The sequence below is a fragment of the Fringilla coelebs genome (assembly GCF_963513975.1).
Source record: "Fringilla coelebs genome assembly, chromosome: 9".
NCBI classification, from domain to species: Eukaryota; Metazoa; Chordata; class Aves; order Passeriformes; family Fringillidae; genus Fringilla; species Fringilla coelebs.
This window is the reverse complement of record NC_140067.1, coordinates 28,733,560-28,755,525: the sequence shown is the minus strand read 5'-3', so window position 1 is coordinate 28,755,525 and position 21,966 is coordinate 28,733,560. Positions and strand designations below refer to the sequence as shown.

The 21,966-nt window shown below is 39.5% G+C and overlaps 1 protein-coding gene across 3 annotated transcripts in view; it reads right to left on the bottom strand.

Moving 5' to 3' along the window:
* KIFAP3 (kinesin associated protein 3) overlaps positions 1 to 21,966 on the bottom strand; it is a 65,744-nt gene that overhangs the window by 14,365 nt on the left and 29,413 nt on the right. Inside the window, exons 12-20 of one of the 3 annotated variants that reach the window (XM_084211531.1) lie at positions 20,640 to 20,748; positions 19,484 to 19,596; positions 18,382 to 18,547; positions 18,036 to 18,164; positions 17,706 to 17,804; positions 16,826 to 16,911; positions 8,901 to 9,090; positions 4,623 to 4,722; positions 3,409 to 3,434 (exon numbers count right to left, since the gene is read on the bottom strand). In XM_084211531.1, the coding sequence (XP_084067657.1) occupies positions 3,410 to 3,434; positions 4,623 to 4,722; positions 8,901 to 9,090; positions 16,826 to 16,911; positions 17,706 to 17,804; positions 18,036 to 18,164; positions 18,382 to 18,547; positions 19,484 to 19,596; positions 20,640 to 20,748 (1,017 nt within the window). In that variant the 3' untranslated portion in view covers position 3,409. The remainder of the gene's footprint in view (positions 1 to 3,408; positions 3,435 to 4,622; positions 4,723 to 8,900; positions 9,091 to 16,825; positions 16,912 to 17,705; positions 17,805 to 18,035; positions 18,165 to 18,381; positions 18,548 to 19,483; positions 19,597 to 20,639; positions 20,749 to 21,966) is intronic. The other 2 variants (XM_084211529.1, XM_084211530.1) reach the window with 2 other exon arrangements.

Genomic DNA, 21,966 nt, shown 5'->3' with positions numbered 1-21,966 from the left:
AAGATTTGAGAACTCTGTTGAGGATATTAACCAAAACAGAGTTTGTACCATTAGCTAGTTGTAGCTGGGAAAGGTTAAGAAGTGGCCTCTTCCCCAAGGGGCAAGAAAAATACTGTGGCTATCCCTATTATAATGTATTTAGCCATCACTATTATGTTTGTGTCTTAAGAAAGTAATTAGTCTCCAGAAGGTGATTAAAATTTGATGAATGACCATAGATTCTGGAAGATGTCTTTCAGCTGCTCTTTATCCCCTGCAGCTCAGACACTAAGCTGTCATCACATCAGCCAAAGGTGAGGGATTTTTGTTTGCCACAATCATAAAACTTTCACTCAATATTAAGCCTTATCAGAACCAGAAACCTTGAATTCAGATTTTAATAACAGATGAAAATTTCAAATCTATGCTTAATGCCCATCTGCTTCTGAAAGACAGAAAGATGATTCAAAGCTGGTAATCTAATCACAAAAGTCTTTTCCTAGCCAATGAAAAAAACCTGGATAGAAGCTGTCAAAACAACCTCCTCAGGCACATCTTTTCTGCTGAATGGAAAACATACCATACAATCTATCTGCATTATGCTCCAAACCTTTGAGGAAAACAAGAGATGCTGTTTATGGACTTTATCACTGCTCCTGTGGATGTTACATTCTGAAATAATTCTATTTATAGGCCTCATAGGTAACAGTACAACTGCACTAAGAATACAGTTCAGGGATAAAAGCTGTAAACAGAAGCTGCAGAACACACAAGCTAGATCCCCAGAAACAAAGCATTTCCCAGGGTGGCACTATCAGAAAAATGGCAGCTGCCCAGGTCTTCACTTTTGTGCTGCTTCTGCTTCATGATGACAAGTAAGAGAAATAACAATTATCAGGATGTGGACATGTCCAGAAGAGCAAGCATGCAAGCAAATCTACAAACTGAATTCAGGGCTAGATACTTCTACAATTCCCTTCAAAGCTGTTCTTTACTTCACAATGCATGATCACGTGAGGTGGGATTCTCAACTCCTGAGAGTAACACTACTCCAGGTTTCAAAGGAAAAGACACCCCATGAAGGGAAAGCAGTGTCTTTGAAAAAAAAAAAGCCTCTTTCCCCAGATCAAGAGAAGTTTTTACTGCCAGTGCTGCCACTTCATGTTTCCCTCTTGAAAATGACAGGGGAGAACAGCCCCCATGTGGTAACTCAGTGAGTGCAGCTGGCTATCAATAATTCAACTGTTTTGAATTCCTGTTCTGCTTGACTTCACAAAAGCATCTCCCTACCCTCCTAAGACTGTGCAGCAGCTCTAGGTGTGTGGGTCCAGGGTCTCCTGGGACAGGGACTCCACAAGAGATGCTGGTGGTATCCCTGCTGCATTACAGGGAAGTCACCCACTTCAGAAACTGCACCTTTGGACACAGTTGTCCTGCATTTTCCCAAATGAAGCAGCCTGGAATTGCAATGGCAGAGGGTGCCCTGGAGCTCTGCTAAAACAGCATCCCCCAGCCCTGGAAGTTCACAATGAAACTGGAGTAACAATAGGACACATGGCAGGTGTGGGCTGGGTTATCAAAGGTAACTTCCAGGGAAAATCTTCCACTCAGTTTGAGTTTCATTGTGGTCCCTGACAGCCACTCCTCACAGACACAGCTCTTTGGTTCCAAAAATTAGGATGGTGATCAGAACACACTCAAGCCCTGGTAATGCACTGAGGGCACCAACACCAGCTCAGCACAAGCTCAGTTTCTCAGTGATGTGCAGCCACTAAAAACATGGGACTTTCTGGCTGCCTTTTCAGCCCTCCTGGAGGCAAGGCAAAGTTCTGCTCCACTCTGAGCACATTGCAAGGACAGGAAACAGCCTCAGAGAAATTAAAGAGGTAACATATCCTCATTCTTTCTCATAGGAATGCAGAAAGGAGAAGAAAGGATTAAATTATTCAAGGCTAAGGAGCAAGAAGTCAGCTCATGGTTGTTACCTACCTCAAAATTCACAGGGTGGTCTTAAATGGCAAAGAGACTCTCTTAAATGACAAAGAAACTTCAGAACTCACCCCAGCACTTAGCAAAAACTGTTCCTATTATAGAATTGAAAAGCCTAATATAAAAGGCAAAGACCAGAAGACAGAGGCATAACAAATAAATGTATAATAAATGAAAAAGTATAACAAATAAGAGGATCAAAACCAAGAATCTACTCATAATTAGCAATCTCTCTGAACTTCCAAGACATGTTACTATTAACTGACTTGCTAATTGTCTATGAAAACCACAACTCAGCTTTCTTGCTAAAAAAGTTTCTGAAAACATATTCAAATATTATTAATAGAAAAATGAACCATTTTTTATAACAAAAATCTTGATTTATTAAAAGCTGGAACTGGTTAAAAATAAATCCTTGACATAAGGTTCTTGTTAGCTTTAAACTGTAAGCATAAAAATACCCCAGAATTATGTTTTGGTATGGCTGAAATGTACACTATATAACACATAAAAAGCGCCTTGACTTGCTGCTATTATTTTTAATTAGGCTCTGTAGCACGTATGGTTTTACCTTCCAACACCAGTTCCAGTTGGGAGAAGGGAGCTCCAGACCCATGGGACTGGCAATTCCATGGCTCATGCCTTGGAGCACTAATGCATTTTACATTAGGTCTGAGCATCAGGAAATCCTGGCTGCTGGCGCCAAGCAGCTCCAGCCCATAATGACCCACATGTGAGAAGTCAGATTCACCACTCAGCTGCCAGTATCTATTCTATCAAACAATTCACTCCTGCTCTGCTACAAATAAGACAGAACATTTGCAGCACTCCACACTGTTTCCAATTAGACTGTGTGTCTGGACTGCAGATAAGTCCGTGGAACAATCATATCGAAAGAAATCTTCCTAGAAAACAGAAATCCCAATATTTCCAGAGGCCATCAGCAATGAGCCAACCTGCAGTTCTTCTGTTTTCATTCTTGAGCCTTCAGAATGCCTTGAAACATGCAAGAAAATTCTACAAATACTTAATTTAACTAGGTATACACCAGATGTACTTTGCTACTCATGTTAGCTGGAATACAGTGAGATTAAAAAGCAAGGGACTGCAATTTGAGGCTGACTGATGGACCTTCAAGGACACTGAAGATGGTTTTGTTTCCCAGCTAAAATCTCTCTGTTTTCAGAGTATCTTGACTGAGATTTTCTCTAAGTTAACTAAGTAAATTTTTCTAAGTTTACTGGAAACAAAGGAGTCTGCAAGCTCTACCCTACACACCTTTCCCCACACCTCCAGGTGGGCCTGAAGACTACAGGGAGCACCCTCCAATGTTCTGGTGAACAGAGAAATCCATCACCTCGTGGTTGTGTGTCTATTGTGAAGTTAAAAATGGTGAGTCACCCACTGGGACCCCAAGAGCAGCACAGAGCTCACACTTACCTCAGTTTCTCTCCCACCTGCAAGCTCTGCAACAAAGGTTGAACATTTGGAAATGATCAGCACGGGCATCAGCATCCCCTTCCCAAACACAGACTCACACTACTCTGAACTTGATGCTTACTGAGTAAAAATATTTACTTTTTTTCAGGAAGATCCATCTCAAATCCTGCTTTTTTTGTACCCTGAGCATGTCAGTTATTTTAATTTGTCCTTAAAAATGTTACCACCACTCCAACCCTTACTCAATGTTCAGCTTTCAGAGCCATCACAGGTAGAATAAACCAACAAATTAAACTGTCCACCATCCTTGATTAATTAAAAGAAGCCAAAGTAAGGGAGGAAAATCTTTTTTGCTTCAGCTGTACATAATGTGAATGACTTACATTTTACAAATGTAAGGTGTTAGTGGTGAAAAGAACCTTCTTCCTCTGGAGAGAAACAGCTTCAGCCCCAGGGCTGGGCATATCCAGATAGCTGGATCCTGTTGAAGTGAATGCTGTACCTTGACTATCAAGTGTTTGAATTATTTCCTGCTCAGGAGTGCACAGAATTCATGCTTTATAAAAGGCACTTCCTAAACTCTACAGCATCAGGATTTATGAAGATTCCGTTCTTGGAAATGAGTCTTTTCAATTTTGAACTCATGGGAGAAGTTCAAACTGGAACAGCTTGCCAAGATTGAAAAGGAGAGGTCTTTGACCAGAGGGGAAATTCAGAGAAAGATCTCCCAGAGTATCAGCAAAAGCTGATGTCTTTTGCTCCTATAGCCCATTTCCAAAGTGCCCTCAGGAATCTAACTGAGAATACCTTGGGAAGTCTTAGGCTAATGAAAAACACCAATAAACACCAAACCCACAGCAGCCAAAAGACTTCTTTTAAATTTAAGAATATTGAAAACAAACATCATCTGGGTAATCAGCATCTCAAAGCCTCTCTCTAGATGCTGTCTGAGGAGTATTTGAGTAGTTGTCATAAAAGGTGGTGTATTCTGTGTTACTGTTCTATTCTACAGCTTTTGGAAAGCTGTGATGTATTACAACATGTTGGGATGTTAAAATAGACATGTGATTCAGACAACAGACTAGAACTGCTTGTGCAGTGTAAATCATTCCTACTGCTATGGGGGCAAAAATTACTGAGCACTACAAATGAAGCCCTAAAAGAAGCTTGAGGAGCCACTGGATGATAAGAATTCTTTAGCAGGAGGAACTTACTTGCCAGAGAAGGGGTGCTGCCCAACCAGGTCTCCATTCTGCAGCTGGTAATCCCCGAAGATATCCGGACTCACCGCTCCATCAGGGACTATCAGCCCATCTAGAAAACAAAATACAGCCACTTGTCAAGGATCAGGACTGAGGGCAAAACCACCTGTCCTGGTTTCTTATAGCAGTTCATTAGGAATTTAACTTACAATATTTCTGTGAGGAACAAAAATTGACAATAAGACTGAAACCCAGCAACTTCAAGTACAAAAAAGTCCTTACTGGGATTCCAAGGAGCTTCAGCCCACTGCCCTGAAAAATGCTGCACCTAAGAAATATTCTCTTAGCCCTTCTTTCTTAAGCCTGTAAAAGTTATTTCAAGACAAATCTTGTCTCCCCCACCAAAGTAAGCCCAGAGAACAAGTAATGAAAAAGGTAAAACATTAATCTGGGCCAGCAGCATAAAAACAAAAAAGCAGCAATGGTCTTAATTGTTCAGACTCTATACTGCACCACTGTATCTCTTCCAACTTGTTGAGAAAAACAAGAAAGTGACTTCAAAATTATTTATTGTGCCCATCTTTTAATATCTCAGAGCTCTTTCCAACAAGAGCAGGCTTTTCCTGTGATATCAAGAACACAGGTTACAGATTTTCTGTGCTTCCTTTATGTTACAACACTGGCATATGAAGATGCAGACATTTGTAAAGCATTTCTTAAAGGCTTCACAGTCTCTGCTTGTTTTATGAGGAAAAGAAAATCAGGAGCTAACATCTTCCTTCTGTTACATCAATGTAAACCCACAGAGTGTCTTTGAAGTAAAGTCACTGAACTGACCCCAGCTGAATGAGAGACCAGCTTAATTCTTCGCTGCTCCCATTCACAAAACACTTTTCTTTTTAATATTAAGGGCACAGTTCTTACTTAGTAATTAGTATTAGGCTCTAATCAGATAAAACAAGCTCTTTCATTTAAACAGCCCCTACATCAGTTTGTCTCCATCACTGTATGAAAACCATACCAGACCTGAAAAGTGCAGAAAGCATCCCCATAAAACCAGGGCAGAAACAGGTACATCCAGACTGATACATTAAGAGTTTAAGAGAGGGAAGACAGAGATTCCTAATGACTAGGAAGTTACAAATGCCATTCCACTTTAAAGAAAGAGAGATAAGATCCAGGGAGTCACAGGCCACTTAGCTTAACCTCTGTGGTTTCCAAACTACTAAAACTGCCTGCACAGGAAGCAGTGGAAAGTTACTTACAGATACAAGGGCTTAGAGATGACGACTCTGGCATTCAAACAAATCTCTCCGTGCTTTATGAATTTACCTGATGTTTTTTGAAGATAATATAGTGACAAGTGATAAAAGGAATAGAATTGACACATCTAGATTTCTAACAGACATTTGATGAGGTGCTACAGAGATTCATTTAGAAGATAATACCTCATGGGAAAGTGACTGAATGCAAGGCAGCAGACTGCAAATGAAAAATGCCAGCCATGATCAGACCACATTTTAGCAGCATCAGATTGCTGTACATGGCCATGTTCTAATTGCAGACATGTGTGTACAGTATGTGAAGGAGTATGACTTGACAAGCAAGTGTTCTGGCAGGGATCAATATTCCTGTCTCTCAGCATGTTCAGCAGGACATGGGTGCCCCGTGACATCAAACAAATAGAAAATGTCCAAGGAAGTGAATGGAAAGTTGAAATGGCCTTTATTAAGACTTGTGCCAAATTTTTCTATCTCATCTCCTAGTCTGTATGCTCCACTGAACTGAAATGAGGAGGACCATTATCACTTTTATACCTGCAGCACTTCAGATCAAAAGCAATCCATGTAAGTGACTATGTATTTTAAATAGCCAGGCTAGGTTAAAACTTCTCTTCTTTGAGAGCAGAGAAACTTAAAAATAACATATGTCTCTGTATTAATAAAGCAAGCACTACATTTTAACTCTGAGGCTACTGCTACCACTACTTAAAGTGTCTTCAATCAAGAGTGTTAACAGTCAAACCATAATACTCAGAGTTATGGCTCACATGAATTTATAGGAAAATGAAAGCACATGGAGAGCATCAGCTGCAGAAAATGTGATTACACAGTTAAAGGACATCTGTTGTTATGTACATTTCAACATAAATTAGGTTCGGTACTTTCAGAGCAAGAGAGGCACTGAGCTCAGGAAGGTAACTTCAGAGAATCTACCACATTTTTCATGTAGATTTCAATTACTGTGCAAGAGAGAGATTGGCCTGTCATGAAATAAGGAACTCATCTTGCCATCAGCGAGCTCAAGAATGATTATGGTCAAGGTGGGACTTGTACTGTCAGCCATCAGTGTAGATCACTTCTAAAATTATCAAACTGAAATACAAGTATTTAATTTCTGACTGCACAAAGATTTGTACTTTTGGTGGGTTTGAGTTTGGTTTTTTTTTCCCCCCCTAAGTAATGATCTGTCCTTCAGAAACCCAAGTCCCTGATCCAATTGGTACCTTAACCTGTAGCCTTTTCAAAGGAATATTATGTCACTTTTGAGATGCCACATTTCAAAAGCTGAAGTCTAGGAAATTGCAGAAGCACACAATTACTGACATTTGCTGCAATGAACCTGAGAAGTGAATCTACCTTTTGAATATGATCATTCTTTAAAAAGGGCTACCTTTAAAAAGAAAAGCACATTTCAAACATCTGCAGAACATATCACCAGAATTCTACCTTTCCCTCCCAGTCAAGTATCAATTCCAGCACAAAAAATCCAAAAGGGAAAAACTATGACACTAAGAGGCAAGTAGCTATGGCAGAAGAAAAAGAAGCCTTATGTTCTGATATCCTTTGAGAACAGAATTTGAAATGCTACTGAGATCTTGCACAATTGTTTTCTTGCAGCAACTATGAGTGAAGACGATGGGGTTTAGTGGTTTTGTTTTTCTAATTATTCTTCCTGCAAATTGATCCAGAGTCACAGAGTTTTGTGACTCATGCTTCATGGCAGAGGACTGGACACTTATGTGGAAAATGAAAAACACAGATTCAAATCCAGCAATTCAAAAAAAAAAAAAAAAAAGGCAAAAATTCATGCACTCAGTTATCCAGGAGTTTGAAAAGGATCTAAACCCACAAGTTTGAGAGGGTAAGCCAACTCCTAGTTACAAAAAGTTATGAAGATATTTATCCACTGGGCCAAATTATTTCATTATTGTCTCCTGCAAAGCTTTATTGAACCTTCCTCCTGAACAGCGGGCAACACTGGATTAGATAAATCAGCATTTACAGAAGAGATTCACACACTTCCCTAAATCCTAGATATACAACAGCAAAAATCATACAGATAGATTAAAGTAATGAAATTCTGGACTCTGCTAAGGAATCTATGAGTTTGCTGAGACTCAACTGAAGTCCTTCATCAATATCTGCAATAAAAATCCCATTGCACAACTAATACAACAGGCAGAACAAAATTCAGCATAAATCCCACAGCTGTGAATTTAACAGGGATGAGAGGATTTTGTTTACAGAGCAAACCAACTATGGACACAAGAAATACGTGGGAAGAAGAAGGCTGAGCCACCTTTACTTGACTCCATTGTCATGGTCCATCAGCTCTCTGAGACAGGTCTACTCATATTCATGAAGACCTGCAACATTTTCTAAATTCATGGATATCCAGTATTTAATCCATCACTATCATCTTGATGCCTTAGGATTTCAGCTTTTGTACTTTTCAAATCCTGTACTGCTTTAGTGTATAACTCTAAATGCCATACAGAGTGTTAGCTGCTGTCTTCACATTTTGGTCAGACAAAACAATCCCTCTGGGCCTGAAACTCAAGGACACCCTACAGCCTCAGGCCCCAAAAAGGATAAACAAAAGTGAGTTGGGGGAGAGCAAACTGGGGGAATAGGACTTCATTACCTGAAGCTGTAATTGGAGGATTAACCCCTGATATGTGAATGGACCAAACTTATAATTGTCTGAAAAACTCGTGACCATTGTCCATCCTGGGTGTAGCCTCTTGGGGAGGCTTTTGGCTGCCCAAGTGTAGCTATTTGAAGACCTTCAATAAATACTCACTTTTATTCTCTTAATCTTGTTCTAGGTAACCATTCCATGGCACCAACCCCAACAAGGACAAGCCCATCCCTGGCTGGCATCAGCGCTGCTCCCAGTGCCACCAAACAGGAACTGCCCTGGTTTGGTCAGGCCCAGCTCAAGCTGCCACTGCAAATTCCAAAGTGGCAATCCCAGTGCTGAACACAGTGACAGGTGCTGCTTTACCTGCACTATAGTAGAGGTCAGGTCTCTCCAGAATGTCCCCCTCATGGATGTAGGGCTCGATGGGATCATCCCCATACAGGTACTGCTCGCTGTCGTCCATCTGCCGGCTCTCCACCATCTCCAGCCACTGCGAGTTGTGCCATCGGAACTTCTCCGTCTGGATTTTTTTAGCCCATTCCTCATCATATTCCTGGTAAAAATCACCACACACTGCTTTAGGATCAGCTGTAGGCAAAGCTGGTGTAACAGCAAATGGCAGGGGAAGCCAACATCAGCAAAAGATGCCAGTTCAGGGCCCAGAGACTTAAATGCTCTGCTCAGCTGCATGTTCTTTGAGCAAAGAAGGGATTTTGTAAGCATTGTGCATTATTTGGGTTTGTGATACAGCAGTACAATCTTCCCTTCATGGTTTGGAACTTCAATCCATCCAGAAAAAACTCTTGCTTGGAACAGAACAACTCCATCAGCAGTTTCCTCATTTGGTTTAATTAAGAAGACCCAATTACTGCCAATCTTCATGGGATTTTTAGTAATTAATTATTAACACTGGCCAAATAGCCTGCACATCTTCATTAGATGAGCATTTCCTAGGATAACTAGTTACTAAAAAAAAAAATCTATTACAAAAAAGGCTGTGATAAAACCAATAAATTTATTTTCTTTCATGAGCTCCAGCAAGAAATTAATTTCAGCTTCATGTCAAATTTTATGTATAATGTTGAACAACCACAAAAATGGTAGGCAAGTAAACTCTGAGGGGAACTTCTCCAGAAAGCTGAGTAAAACAGGATATAGGTTCCAGTTACTATGGAAAAACATGCAGGCATGACATTTCAATCTGGATTACAGCCTAACTGCACACAAGTGATGTGATATTCATGTAAAGGAACACCAGCACGCAGTGAGACAGCCTATGGTCCCTGCAATCAGCTGTTCTGAGAAGGATCTCCTGAACAGAGCAGATTGCGGGGCTGCTGATTTCCAGAGAGGGAGCACCAACCCATGGATAACACTCAGCTCCTCAATCCTGCTGGGAAGATAAGGCCCAGCATTCTCTAGGAAGCTCAAAAACATATGAAATCTGCAGATGGTATCAATTTGGGAATGGTCACAAATAATGCGCCACGATTTGTGCTTTTTTAAACCAAAGTATTGTGAGCAAGAATAATATCTCTAGCCATAATGTTTCTTCTTGTGTGAAGAAATATCCTTATGAAACTCATCCCACTCCACTGCCTTCTAACCTAACTACAAATCAGAGAAAAGTTGAAAATAATTTCTGAACTTTCATGGTGGTGAACACATCCAAGATTTCATTATTCTCAATTCCTCCAATTCCAACTCTGATCAACACTAATTCCTAGACCTTGCTAATTCCACTCCTCACCATCCTGGCACTCCTGTTCAGTGATCCTGTGCAAAACCTGGTGTCCTGTACAACTTCCACACCCAGAGCAGGTATCACCTGTGGGCTCTATAGATATTCTCAGTGCCTAGGGAAGCAAAATTCAACTTTCTGTCTGTCAGGATTACTGTAGCCTTTGGGAGGGAGAAAAGACAAGACCAACCCAACAAACACACACACCTCATACTGTTTGGAAAAGAACACCTCAGGCTATTTCTTGATTTTTTCCCCCTCATTTCTACTCTTGATTATAAAGAAAAAAACAGAAATAGCAGTAAAAACTTGGAAAAAGCAAGCTCATCACAGAGATGAATAAAATGACCCATAAAAAAAAGACAAGGCATGACTTTTAATGATGACATCTAACCAGCTCCTTTGCTGCATCTGCCAGAGCTAAACCCTGGGCTGGCTGTTATGTCACCCTCCAGCAGTTGTGAATTACTTACAAGCTTTAGAGAAACATTTTGTAACTGCCAGAAATCATACTGCACTCTCAGGAACACTATTCCCAGAAGTCATGATTGCAAAGAAGGGGAAGAAAATAAACAAATTTAACAAACAGCAAATTAGATTAACCTCTGTGAAAGCTGAATCCCTTTCATATTATCCTGTTTACTTTTAAAGTTCTCAAAAGCCAAAAGGCCATCAGCTAAATCACCTCATTCACATTCACCATCAATGCACTTGGAAAACACTTGAATATTCCCAAAGTTACAACCCTAAATGTATCCCACTTCCTGACATCAGAGTTCCACTCACACCACTGTCTGAACATGCTGAATATCTGTCAGAAATAGATATCAGCTTCTTATATCCTTTTGCAAAAATTATTTTACATTTCTCAGACTCTAGCTGATTTTTCCTTCAGCTGATGACAGCATGGCAGAGTATTCCCATATATTCTACATTTCCCATCCTATATTAAGAGGTTTAAGAGTCCCAGGTATTTTTCCTCCACCATTCTGCTAAATTTTGGAAAATTATTAGCAATTATTTAGGAAAAGTATTAGCAATTGAACAGCAAATACTTAAAAACCACAACTTATCCATTCAAGTACTTTGACATCTTTGTTCTTGCTCTTCATTCCCAGTGGAAACAGCAAGGTACAAATGTTACAAAGAAGTGATGCACCAGAACTAGATCAATGATCAGCTTTGTCAGGACTTTCATTCTGGCAGCAATCACAGAAAAGGAAGATTTGCAATAATCTAGAATGATTTACATAACCTCAGCACTAAAGAAGTTCATTTAAGTAGTGCTAGATCAGGAATACGTCTGTAGATTTTCCATGGAAATATGCAGAACCACCACTGGGTAAATGATTAATGGAATAACATCAGAATGGAAGAAAAGCTGTAAATGCAGGGCTACTGCCAAAAAGCACAAAGAAACCAAATTAAAGACATTTAGAGCAAAACAATTCCCTAAAACACTGCAAGTCTTCCAGTAATTATATTTTGAGCTATTACAATATTTTTTTCTTATTATTTTGTGGGGGAGGGTTATTTTGGTTGGGTTTTGGTTTTTAAACACACGAAGCACTCCTTCTTTACAAGGGATTTTCTGCAAACATGAAACCAGAAAGTTAAAAATTATGGAGATAAAGCTATAGCTTTGAGCCCTCCAGTCTTTTTGAATGTTAGGCTACTGGAAAAGCACTGCAAGGGAGAATGAGAAGGTGAACACAATGTGCCTATTTTCCAGCACAGCACCACCCCCCTCAAACACCGCAGTCATGGTCAGAAACTTAAAAGGAGGAATTCTCAAAGCTGATTTTATTCTCTCTGGAGCTCCCTGACATCACTGCTTTTAACATTCGGTTTCCATAAATCCAGAAGTGTCATAGAAGATGTATGGCTTGACTCTGGGAGGAATGTGCCATCCTTTTTGAAGTTCTCCTTGCAGCTTTGTTTACTACTGAACCATTGAAATATTATGAAGCGTTAACTGGCCCATTATCAGAGCGTGTCTGTTCCCTATCAGGGTCCCCTTTGTCACTGGCTTCCGTCACACCTTGTATCTGATTAACACACTATAGGATAACACAGAGCTACACAGATCTGCTTTGTGTTCCCTCACAGCTGATGAAAAACAGATTTTCCTTTGCACTTTAATGTGGTTGCCCTTTAATTGGGTCTGTAATAGGGTTCATTTGATGTGATTCCTCATACTGAGCCGAAACTGCTGTACAATAAGTAGAAGGCTCATTATGTTCAAGGTTCTACTTAGTGATTTGTTACATTCTTCATTAAAAACCTACTGTTTACATAAAAGATTAAATTAACCATTTATTAAGAAAGAAAAGATTTATCTTGTCTAGCTATCTAGTTAGGATTTTAGCTCTGTGACTCTACAAACCAAGGAGAGAACCAGATGTTAGGGATCACCTTCTGCAGGTGTCTACCACTCCTACCTTAGGGTAAGTACCACTGCAGGGCAATTCCTTCACAGGCCAGGAAAAAAAAAAATCCTTCCATCACTTACACCTGTGCAACCTGAAATCACTGCTTCACAATCAGCTTCATTACTATAAACATATTCTAACAGTAAGCTCACAGATATCTGAGAGCTGAAACGAAAACAGAGGAACCATTGATGCTCTCTAAATTTAGGTGGCTCCATAAAATGTAGGGCACCCTCAAAGTTCCTATATTCCCAGTAGCAGACTAGAGAAACGTTTTTTTTCCCTGCCTTTTGGAGGAATGCAAGATATCTCACTGGCAACCTGCTATGCAAGTAACAGATGAGTGGTTTGGCTCACCTTCCCAGTGCCACAAAGCCAGAGAGCAGGGCTGAAAGGGAATCTGTCCCAGGCAGCTTTTATGTGAAGACAAAAACAATCAGGACACTCTCACCCTATCTAAAGCTGCCTGTGGTTACTCTGCTAGAGACAGAACCACAAGAAGCAGCCAGCACCAAAGGAGAACAATGAACACAGGAAACTTCAGGAGCTCAGCTGCAGCCCCAGCCCCTCGCTGCCCTTCTGCCCCCACCTCTGTTTTCATGTTTGCTGTAGGATAACAGAGCAACAAGATGCACCAGAGAAAGGGGGTCCTGTCAAGTGAAGGGAGACCCTTCTTTCCTGGAGTGACTACAGCACTCTTCATGGAAAGAGGACACCAAGCTGGAGTCAAAGGTTATCTATTTTCAGCTCATGCTGCCTATTCAAATAAAGCCCACACCAAATCCCTGTGGTCTGTTCTTCCTTGACTCTAAGAGACTGGCCAACATCTCATACAGCTGGCCTCAAATCCCAGAGCACAGAGGGTTCACAGCACATTCCTGCTTCTTAGGTGAAATTCCAGCATTCCCAACATGGAGAATTTCTATCAGGGAGCTTTGCTAACACAGAAAGATGCAAGCTGTCCATTAACAACGAATTCCATACAAGGCAGACATTATTTGCCATTGATCACACATACCCAAGGCAAAGAACAAGAGCTGGAAAATCACCTTAGGCATGAGGCTCTTCCTAAATCCCATGGACAATGCTGTAATTATCTAAAAGATATTTTACTGCTGCAGGAAGTGTTGTGATCCACTCTTGATCATAAGAAAAACAAGATGCTACAGCAGGTCTGGATTCAAAGCTGCAAAGGCACTGAAGAGGAAAATCAGGGGAAAGGGGGAGGGCCAGACTATAAAGTCCTAGGAGCTGGTGATGATTAATTAAATATCCTTTGAATAAATGAGGAAAATAGTTTGCTGCAATAAAACTGAGCTAGGAGCAGAAAAATAATAAGAAACCTGAGAGATTAGTAGCTCCCTTGGCTCTCGATAATGTTGCCTAAAATGAACAGAATAAAACCATCTCAAGTAAGCTGACATCTTTTTCCACAAGCTTGGAATTGCAGTTCTCCAGGCTTCTGAAGCAGGGGGAAAGGGAAATTAATTTGCTTGAGACTCCTATACCAGCTGCTGATTCCAGGCCTTCAGCTAAGCCCTGAAAGCTGCCTCACTTTAGGGGTACAAGAACACTGAACTGGCTGCTTGCTGCCAAAGCTCAGCACATCACTGAGACTGAAGCACTCCTAAATCATCAACTCAGACTTTTTCAGACAAAAGGGATATCTTGCTTCTCCCAGTGCAAAGCTGAGACTGCCCAGTGTATACTGTGCTACAGCAGCACATCTGTTTCAGTTCATCAGTGGCAGAGTCCAGCCAAGTTATATTAAACAAATCATCACTAGTGTAACATTTCCATAATTTCTGTGACAATTACTTTACTACAGAAAGCATTTCTCCCCTAAGGCTTATAAGCCATGTGATTTTCTCCAGTGCTATTTCAATCACAGTATATACAGCTCATTGATGAGTGAAAGAAGCATTTGTCTCTCTGAGTAGAAATTATTTTCAAATCTACTCCCCAACATTTATTTTCTGATTTCCATCAGAGGACCTACTCCTGTCAGCATGTGTGCAACAGGACTGAAAAGTGAAGGTCTGCTTGCTGTGGATTTAGCACAGATAAGAAGTTCCACCGCTCTTGGAGACTGTTCAGACACCTCAGCAGGCACTACTGGTGTAAAACTGTCCCCCAACCAAACACCTCTGTGTTTACAGCCTGCTGTAACATTCCTTTAACACCTACCAAGATCTGAGCTTCTGATAACTTATTCTCTTATAATTCCTATCATCACTATTTAGAATAAATTGCCTTTTTTGCTTGTGATATTTTGTACTGAGAGATACAAGTGCAATGAGATTTCAACATGATTGAAAAAGTAATCAATTAATTAGTGGTTCTTTTTGTCTTACAGAAAAGAGAGCACATTATGCTTCCTGTTCCCCTCAGGGGCATGGTGTTTATGCAGCTTATAATCCCAACACCCAGATAATAAAGCCAGAAAACCTTCTTGGAAAAGGAACTCTCCAAACTCACCAGCTAACACCATTCTAAGTGTGGCATTGCTCCACAAGCAAAGAAAAATATAATTTACCACCATGCAAGCTGCTCTCAGTATGTGCTTGGTGTCTCCTCCTCCACCCCCAATAACCAGAGTACCACATCACTTCTTCCCTTTATTCTTCCTCAAGAAAGAAGGAAGGACTTTCCTTCATGAAAGTCCTGTCCAGTGCTTTTTGCAAGCTGAGAAGCCTTTCCTGTCCATTATCTTAGCACTCCTCACTGACTCATGGTGAGTATAAAGAGTTCATGTTCTTAGGAAGGCAAAAAAAAAAAACAAGTACATTTTATTTAGATGGTAATATTGAATATGAAGCTGCATTTTTGTATGTTTATTCTTCCAGATTCTATAAATTTTGCTTAATAATATTATAACATCACTGTAAAGCTTCCCCATAGGAACAAATCAACATGTGAGTCACTAGGAAATTGCACTGGCCTCAAAGTGAAACAACTGTTGGATGCACTTAGATTGTCCAGCCTCACCCAGAAGATAAAAAAAGTCCTTCCACTGTTTCCATTGGAGATGTCCCTAGAAATAGCTGATTGTGTTAAGCTGAACATGATGCCCATCATAAATAAGTACTAAGTGCAAATTCATCTGAGTTTAAATCTAATCCTTAATGAATATCAACAGCAACTCTGACACTGGAGCAGATTTTCCTTCTATATACCTCCATGAAGAAAAGACAGAGCCAGCTAAAAAGAATTCCAGTTCAGAAAATGTTATTTCAGTATTAAATTAGAAGACATTATTAATGAGTAAAGCAGAAGAAGCCAAACTAGACTATATATAGTATTTTGCAGTGTAAGTTAGGCCTTCAACTATATTGAACTTTTCAGAGAACGAGCTGCAATACACTTAACTAAACTGAAAGAGGAACAAAGTAGATGACTGAAAAAGTCATAGGTACTGCTGACTTGCTAACTTTAACTCTTTACTCAGTTAAATTGTTTTTGACTATAAAATTTAATTTCATGACAGCTACTCTATAGCCAATAGGATGTAGAGTCACTACAATCCTCAACAGCACTTGATAATTCAGTATTCTTTCTTTTTTCCAAGTTAGCAGTGTAATACAACTCCCAAAAGCTGACTGTGATCCATGGATAGCTGGACAAACTAAGCTACATAGCTAAAGGAAACCTATCCAAAAGGTGAAGACAGTATTAGAGTGACTGTTCCCTCAGCAGGGAACAGCCAGCATCAGGATTGCTGGCACATTTTCTTTTTGAAACAAATATTGGCATCAGGCAATGGAGAGAAGCTGAATAAACTGCTGGGTAACAAGAGCCATTTGTTTGGAGAACTAAGAAATAATGAAAGCTTGGCACATTTATGTAATGTGATTAATTTATGAAAGTCTAAAAGCACTTTTTAAAAGTTAAAAAAGTTAAGTACAGTTAACTTGTATGAATTTTCAAAGTACACACACACTTTTTGGAAGCTTGATGCACAACCCAATGATTGCCATTATGCCTTGAAAATTCATCTTTAATCCATACGATTAAAAAGCTGCACAAGAAAAATACTTCCAATTTGCAATATATTTAGTTCTTTTAGAATTCTCTTGTGCAAAGAGGCTCTGAAGGTTGAAGAAAGCCAGACCTACCGCTATGATATCCAGAGTGTTGTCACAGACCTTGCGGATCTCGGTGTTTTTATCGTGCATCAGGTCTATGAGGTATGCTGGAGCTTCTGCACAGCAGCTGTTAAGGAGAAAAATATTTTTTTTCCCCCCCTCACAACCCTGGGTTCTTCAAATTTCACTAACTTGCAGGAATTTTTCATCTCATGCAGCAAGAAAGCATTTTTCAAATGTTGGTGCTTTATCGTTCCAGAATTAGCAAGAGATGCAACTTCTTATCTTTAATTTTTTAAAGATAAGACTCCTAGCAACCTAGGAGTCCACACAGGCCACAAAGAACAACCACCCAAATGGCTTCTCAGATATTCCACAGAGATGAAAGGCAAAAAGGACATGAGGAAGTGTTCATTGTATTGTTAGCAATGTAATCACTAATTTGTTATCCCTCCCAGGGCTCATTCAGCTCATTCTGAATGCTTCAATAAAATTCAACATTCAGTTAAGGCCCACAAAATTTCAGACCATGCAACATATTTGTATAATGCTGCAATACAAAAAGTTTGCTTATGCTCTACATATGTTCTTCTATGAACTGTGAATTTCATGATTTGCAAAACAAATTCAGACAGTGAATCAGATTGGATAGCAACTAATGAGTCTGTTGGTGCAGTGATCCCCCTCCTACTCCTCTTCCTGCCTCAAAGCAAACTAAACTTTAATCTTTACTATTCATCCTACAGTCCCTTTACATGCTTAGGTTGCTTGGGTTTTTTCTTCAGCTGAAATAAACATTTACAAAGAAACCTCTGAGATCATCAGGTTACTGCAAGTGAAACAGAAGTCAAACACCAGCAATGGCAAATTAAGTGCTGCAACTCCAGATGTTTAATCTGTAAAAAGATACGTGTTTCCTTGATGATGACATCTCTGGTGGCTTGGTGGAACACCATCTGATAAAATACATAGATGATCTGGCAGACAAACTCATCATCTTCCTGCTGAGCTGCAAGGAGAAGAAAAATCCACCACAATTTCAAATCTCACAAATAGAAGCTTTTGATGGTTAAAGAGTTGTGAAGGTGTGGGAAAACCCAAATCTATGAAACCAGCACTCAGAATCTATCACTAACAGAATGACTGCTGCTCCTTCCTCATACAAACACCAACCCCTGCCTTGCAAGGAAACAGCAATGTCAATTCCAGCTCCTGCACAGGTCACACGTGGCCAATTTACCATTCAGCAGCTCGATGAGGGCAGGGATGATCCCAGATTTAGCCAGCAGAGCAGCACAGGAGTCATCCATGGACACAGTTCCGATCATGATCACCACTTCCAAAACAAGGTCATCCTCAGCAGAACCTGCTAAGGCACAAGGCAGAAGTAGGAAGTATTACCTCACTCAGGAATTCTTCATCTACTGGCAGTTGTGTATTTATCTGCAGACATGATTCTATTCTTCAGTGTTATGTTTTCCTAAACAACCACAAATTATAAAGGTAAATGGACTCTACTCTAAATAACACTCTAAATAACCTTAGTGAGACTCTGCTTTGGAAGCTCAACCCAACTCTGTACAGACCTGGTTTTAACTTGTCCTTGAGATATGGAACCAGTTTGTATTCCTTCAGCACAAGTTCCCAGTCCAGCTCTGGTAAAGTCAAATTTGCAAGTGTTCCCAGGCATTCAATCACAAATTCTTCTTCTTCCAAATTTGATATTTGAGCTGCTAAATCACCAACATATTCCTGAAGAAAATACAGCAACAAGCATTACAAATGAATAATGTGGGTTTCTGAAGAACTCACATCTCAGCCAAACTAAAGCTAGTTCTCAAAAGAAAAATAAAGAGACTTTGCTCCTGAAATAAGGACTAATAAGGCAGTTTCAATTCCAGTTGATGAATAATCCAAGAAAACATTTCAGCACTCTTTCTCTACATCCTTTCACTTTCAAGGAATGTGGATCATTTGTTTCAACATTTCAAAAGTAGTTACTACAACAGAGAGTTTCAAAATGCTCTGACAAAAAAAGGAAAAGAAGATAGAGAAAACCATCCTGTGGTAGTAATGGAGTTCTTTACCTAAAGATTTTCATAAATAACTAGAAGATTTTCTGAGGACATGAACAGAGGAATAATGGCTTCTACTTATTTTATACTACTTTCAGACAATTTGATATTCAATCCACATTTTAAGAGTATGTTTAAAATCTCCATGATTAGAATGTTGTGCTTTCCTCCTTTCTTTTGAAAGGGTGGCTTTACAGGATCAATATTTAAATATTAAATATTTAAAATACCCACAACTAAAACACACTTAGCACAGTGGGAAAAAAAAGCACCAGATTTTTCTCTCTGAGTCCAAAAGCAGAAATTTGGGATAACTTAATTGTTATGATGTTCACCCCAGCAATTGGGGCATTTTTGTTTGTTTGCTTGGGTTTGTGTGTTTGTTTTGAAACTTATTGGATAAGGCTTAAGACTTGTTTTCCCCTTAGTGGGGGATCCAAACTCTGATCTATCAGCTGAGATAGCCTTATAAAACAAAACATAAATCACCCCAGGACAGGCAAGAAAACTTAAACTGGACACCCTACAAAACAAACCACGGCAGCTCTCCAGAGCCAGACTTTTCCAGAAGGATAAAAACCAGAGATCACATCAGGTAAAACCTAATACTTACAATAAACTGGCTTTTAGTTGGCCCATCATGTTGTGAAATATTTCTGATCATCTTCATTAACAATGGATCCTTAAACTTCAAAGCCCGCTTCATGAGCATTTTCAAACCATTTCCTGAAAAGAAAGAAACACTTAGGGGAAAAAAAAAAAAAAGAGGCAAGTACTGGCTGATCAAAAATCAACATGCACACAAATGCTTTAAGCTGTAAAAGTTCAGAATGAAAAAGTGCACAGCAGTAGGTCCAGGCACAGAGACTTCTCTCCCCATTCCATGGAATAAATATGTTGTTAGGGTTTTAAAAGTTCATTTACCAAAGATCAGTGCATGGGAACAGATCTGAAGTACTTGACCACATAGAACAAACGCTGGTGTCACCATTATGTTTACTCTTGCCTACCTAAAAGGTGCTGCTAGCTTGAGTTTCACCTTTAATATAAAACTGGATCTCGCTGCTCCCCCTTCTACAGAGCTAAGCACAGAATTTTCAAGTGGAATTTCAGGCCACAGAATCTCCTGATTGCAACTGTCCCCTTTGAAGGTCAGTAATTGACTGCAGCAGTTTTTGAGAAAATGTTGAGCAGAAGTGAAAGTTGGAGCTACTGAGTAATACTGTTTCATTTAAAACTGCTAGTATGAAAATAATGAAACTTTAAAAGCAATCCAGCGTTACTGCAAGAAATTCAGAACTATCTAGACCATGAATCAAAATATTAGAACCCAAAAGAAGCTCAATTATATTAAAAAAATTAATGGAAAGATGCAACTGAAAGACATCTCTGCTACTCATTTGACACTGGCAGGTGAAATACCAATCAGCCAAAGATGGATTTTAGGTACCAGGCAGGAAAAAATCCTGATGCCTCCATACAGCCATAGTTTTCCATAGCAATGTCATCAGCCTGTTTTTCAGAACTGTGAGCATGTACAAGAGGTGTGGGCATCTCCCTCAAGTGTCATTTCTGCCACCAAGAACAAATTGTGAGGTGGAGGTGGCCTGCAATCATTAGCCAAACACATGCATTTTATTTTTTAAAAACACATATATACATTTATAAATAACTCAAATATACATAATTTACATATGTAAGTATAATAAAGGAAAATATACAAAGTGTTATCATCTCCAAACCCCCCAGGAAAACCTCAGTCCAGTTACCTTCACAGATAAGCTGCACATTTCTTTTGTTGGCAGCAAGGTTAATACAGAATGAAATAAGTTCCAGGTCCACTCTTTCATCAGGACATTCAAAAAGCATCTTCATTAACTGCCAAGAAACACAAGCACACTTGGGTCATTCATCTTTCAAAAATATTAGAAAAGCAGTGTTATGATATCAACTACAGGACTTTTTTAAAAAATTAGTATTCAGCATTTCTACAAGAACAGTGAAAGTTACAAAGGTCAGGGGCATGACATGTATACTTCCATTTTTTAGGGATAGCAATCCTTTAAAGTGCCAAAAATGGCAATCACTCATCACCTTAAATTAACTTGGCTTATTTACATTTTATTGCTACCACTGAAATTTTTGTTTGGTTTTTAGTATTTGTGAATGGATAAATTTGTTTTGAAAGCTTCAGTGAATTTAATAAAGGAAAAAAACAACCCCACAACTTAATTTCACAGAAAGTCAGATTAATATATATTAGCTTAATAAAATTATGACTCTAAACAGGTACTTAAGTACAAAATAATTCTACTACTATCTTGCAGAGAGTTACTCCACTGATAGGTAATTTTAGCTGTCTCTGCAGCACTGTTGTTTCTCTTTGCAGCTTCCAGCTAGAGCTGAACACTGCTGAACATCCCACAGACTCCTCAGCAGTAATCCCATTCTTCTGGCAACATTAATGTAAGCAGACAATCACCTATAATCGTGTTTGAACTGTTCAGCAAATGTCAGTGAATTCCCAGGTGATTCCCAAGGCTCCTAAACCATGGATTGCCATCATTTTACACACCTGGCCCTTTACTGTCCATTACATCACAGGCTGGCTATCCTGGCTCATTTAGTTCAACAGGAACAGGTATTGAAATGGCATTTGGAATACATGAACATGACTGAAATAAACCCATTTCTTTTCCCTCTGGTTCCAATCCTGGCAGACAAGCCCTGCACAACTTCAGGGCTGGGGGACATCACCCTGTTTGCTTCTAAAACCCACTCAGTTCACAAGTCATGGTTAGATTGGAATGCAAACCAGTGTGATGACAAGACTGAGATTACTGGAAGAAGAAACAACTATGCCTAAAGATAAGCAGGACATAAGGTACAAAAACTGCAGCTCAGAAAGGGATGGGAGGACAAGAAAACAACAAATGATCATAAAATTTCATGATTAACTAATCATTAAATATTTGTGTGCTTGCCCCCTGGTGGAAAGACAAGTTTGTAATGCATTAAAAGCTAGAGAAAGTAGGTGAAGAATCCATTTAAAGAGGAGAAAATAAAAAGAAACAACAGGATTGCAGGAATTCCCTC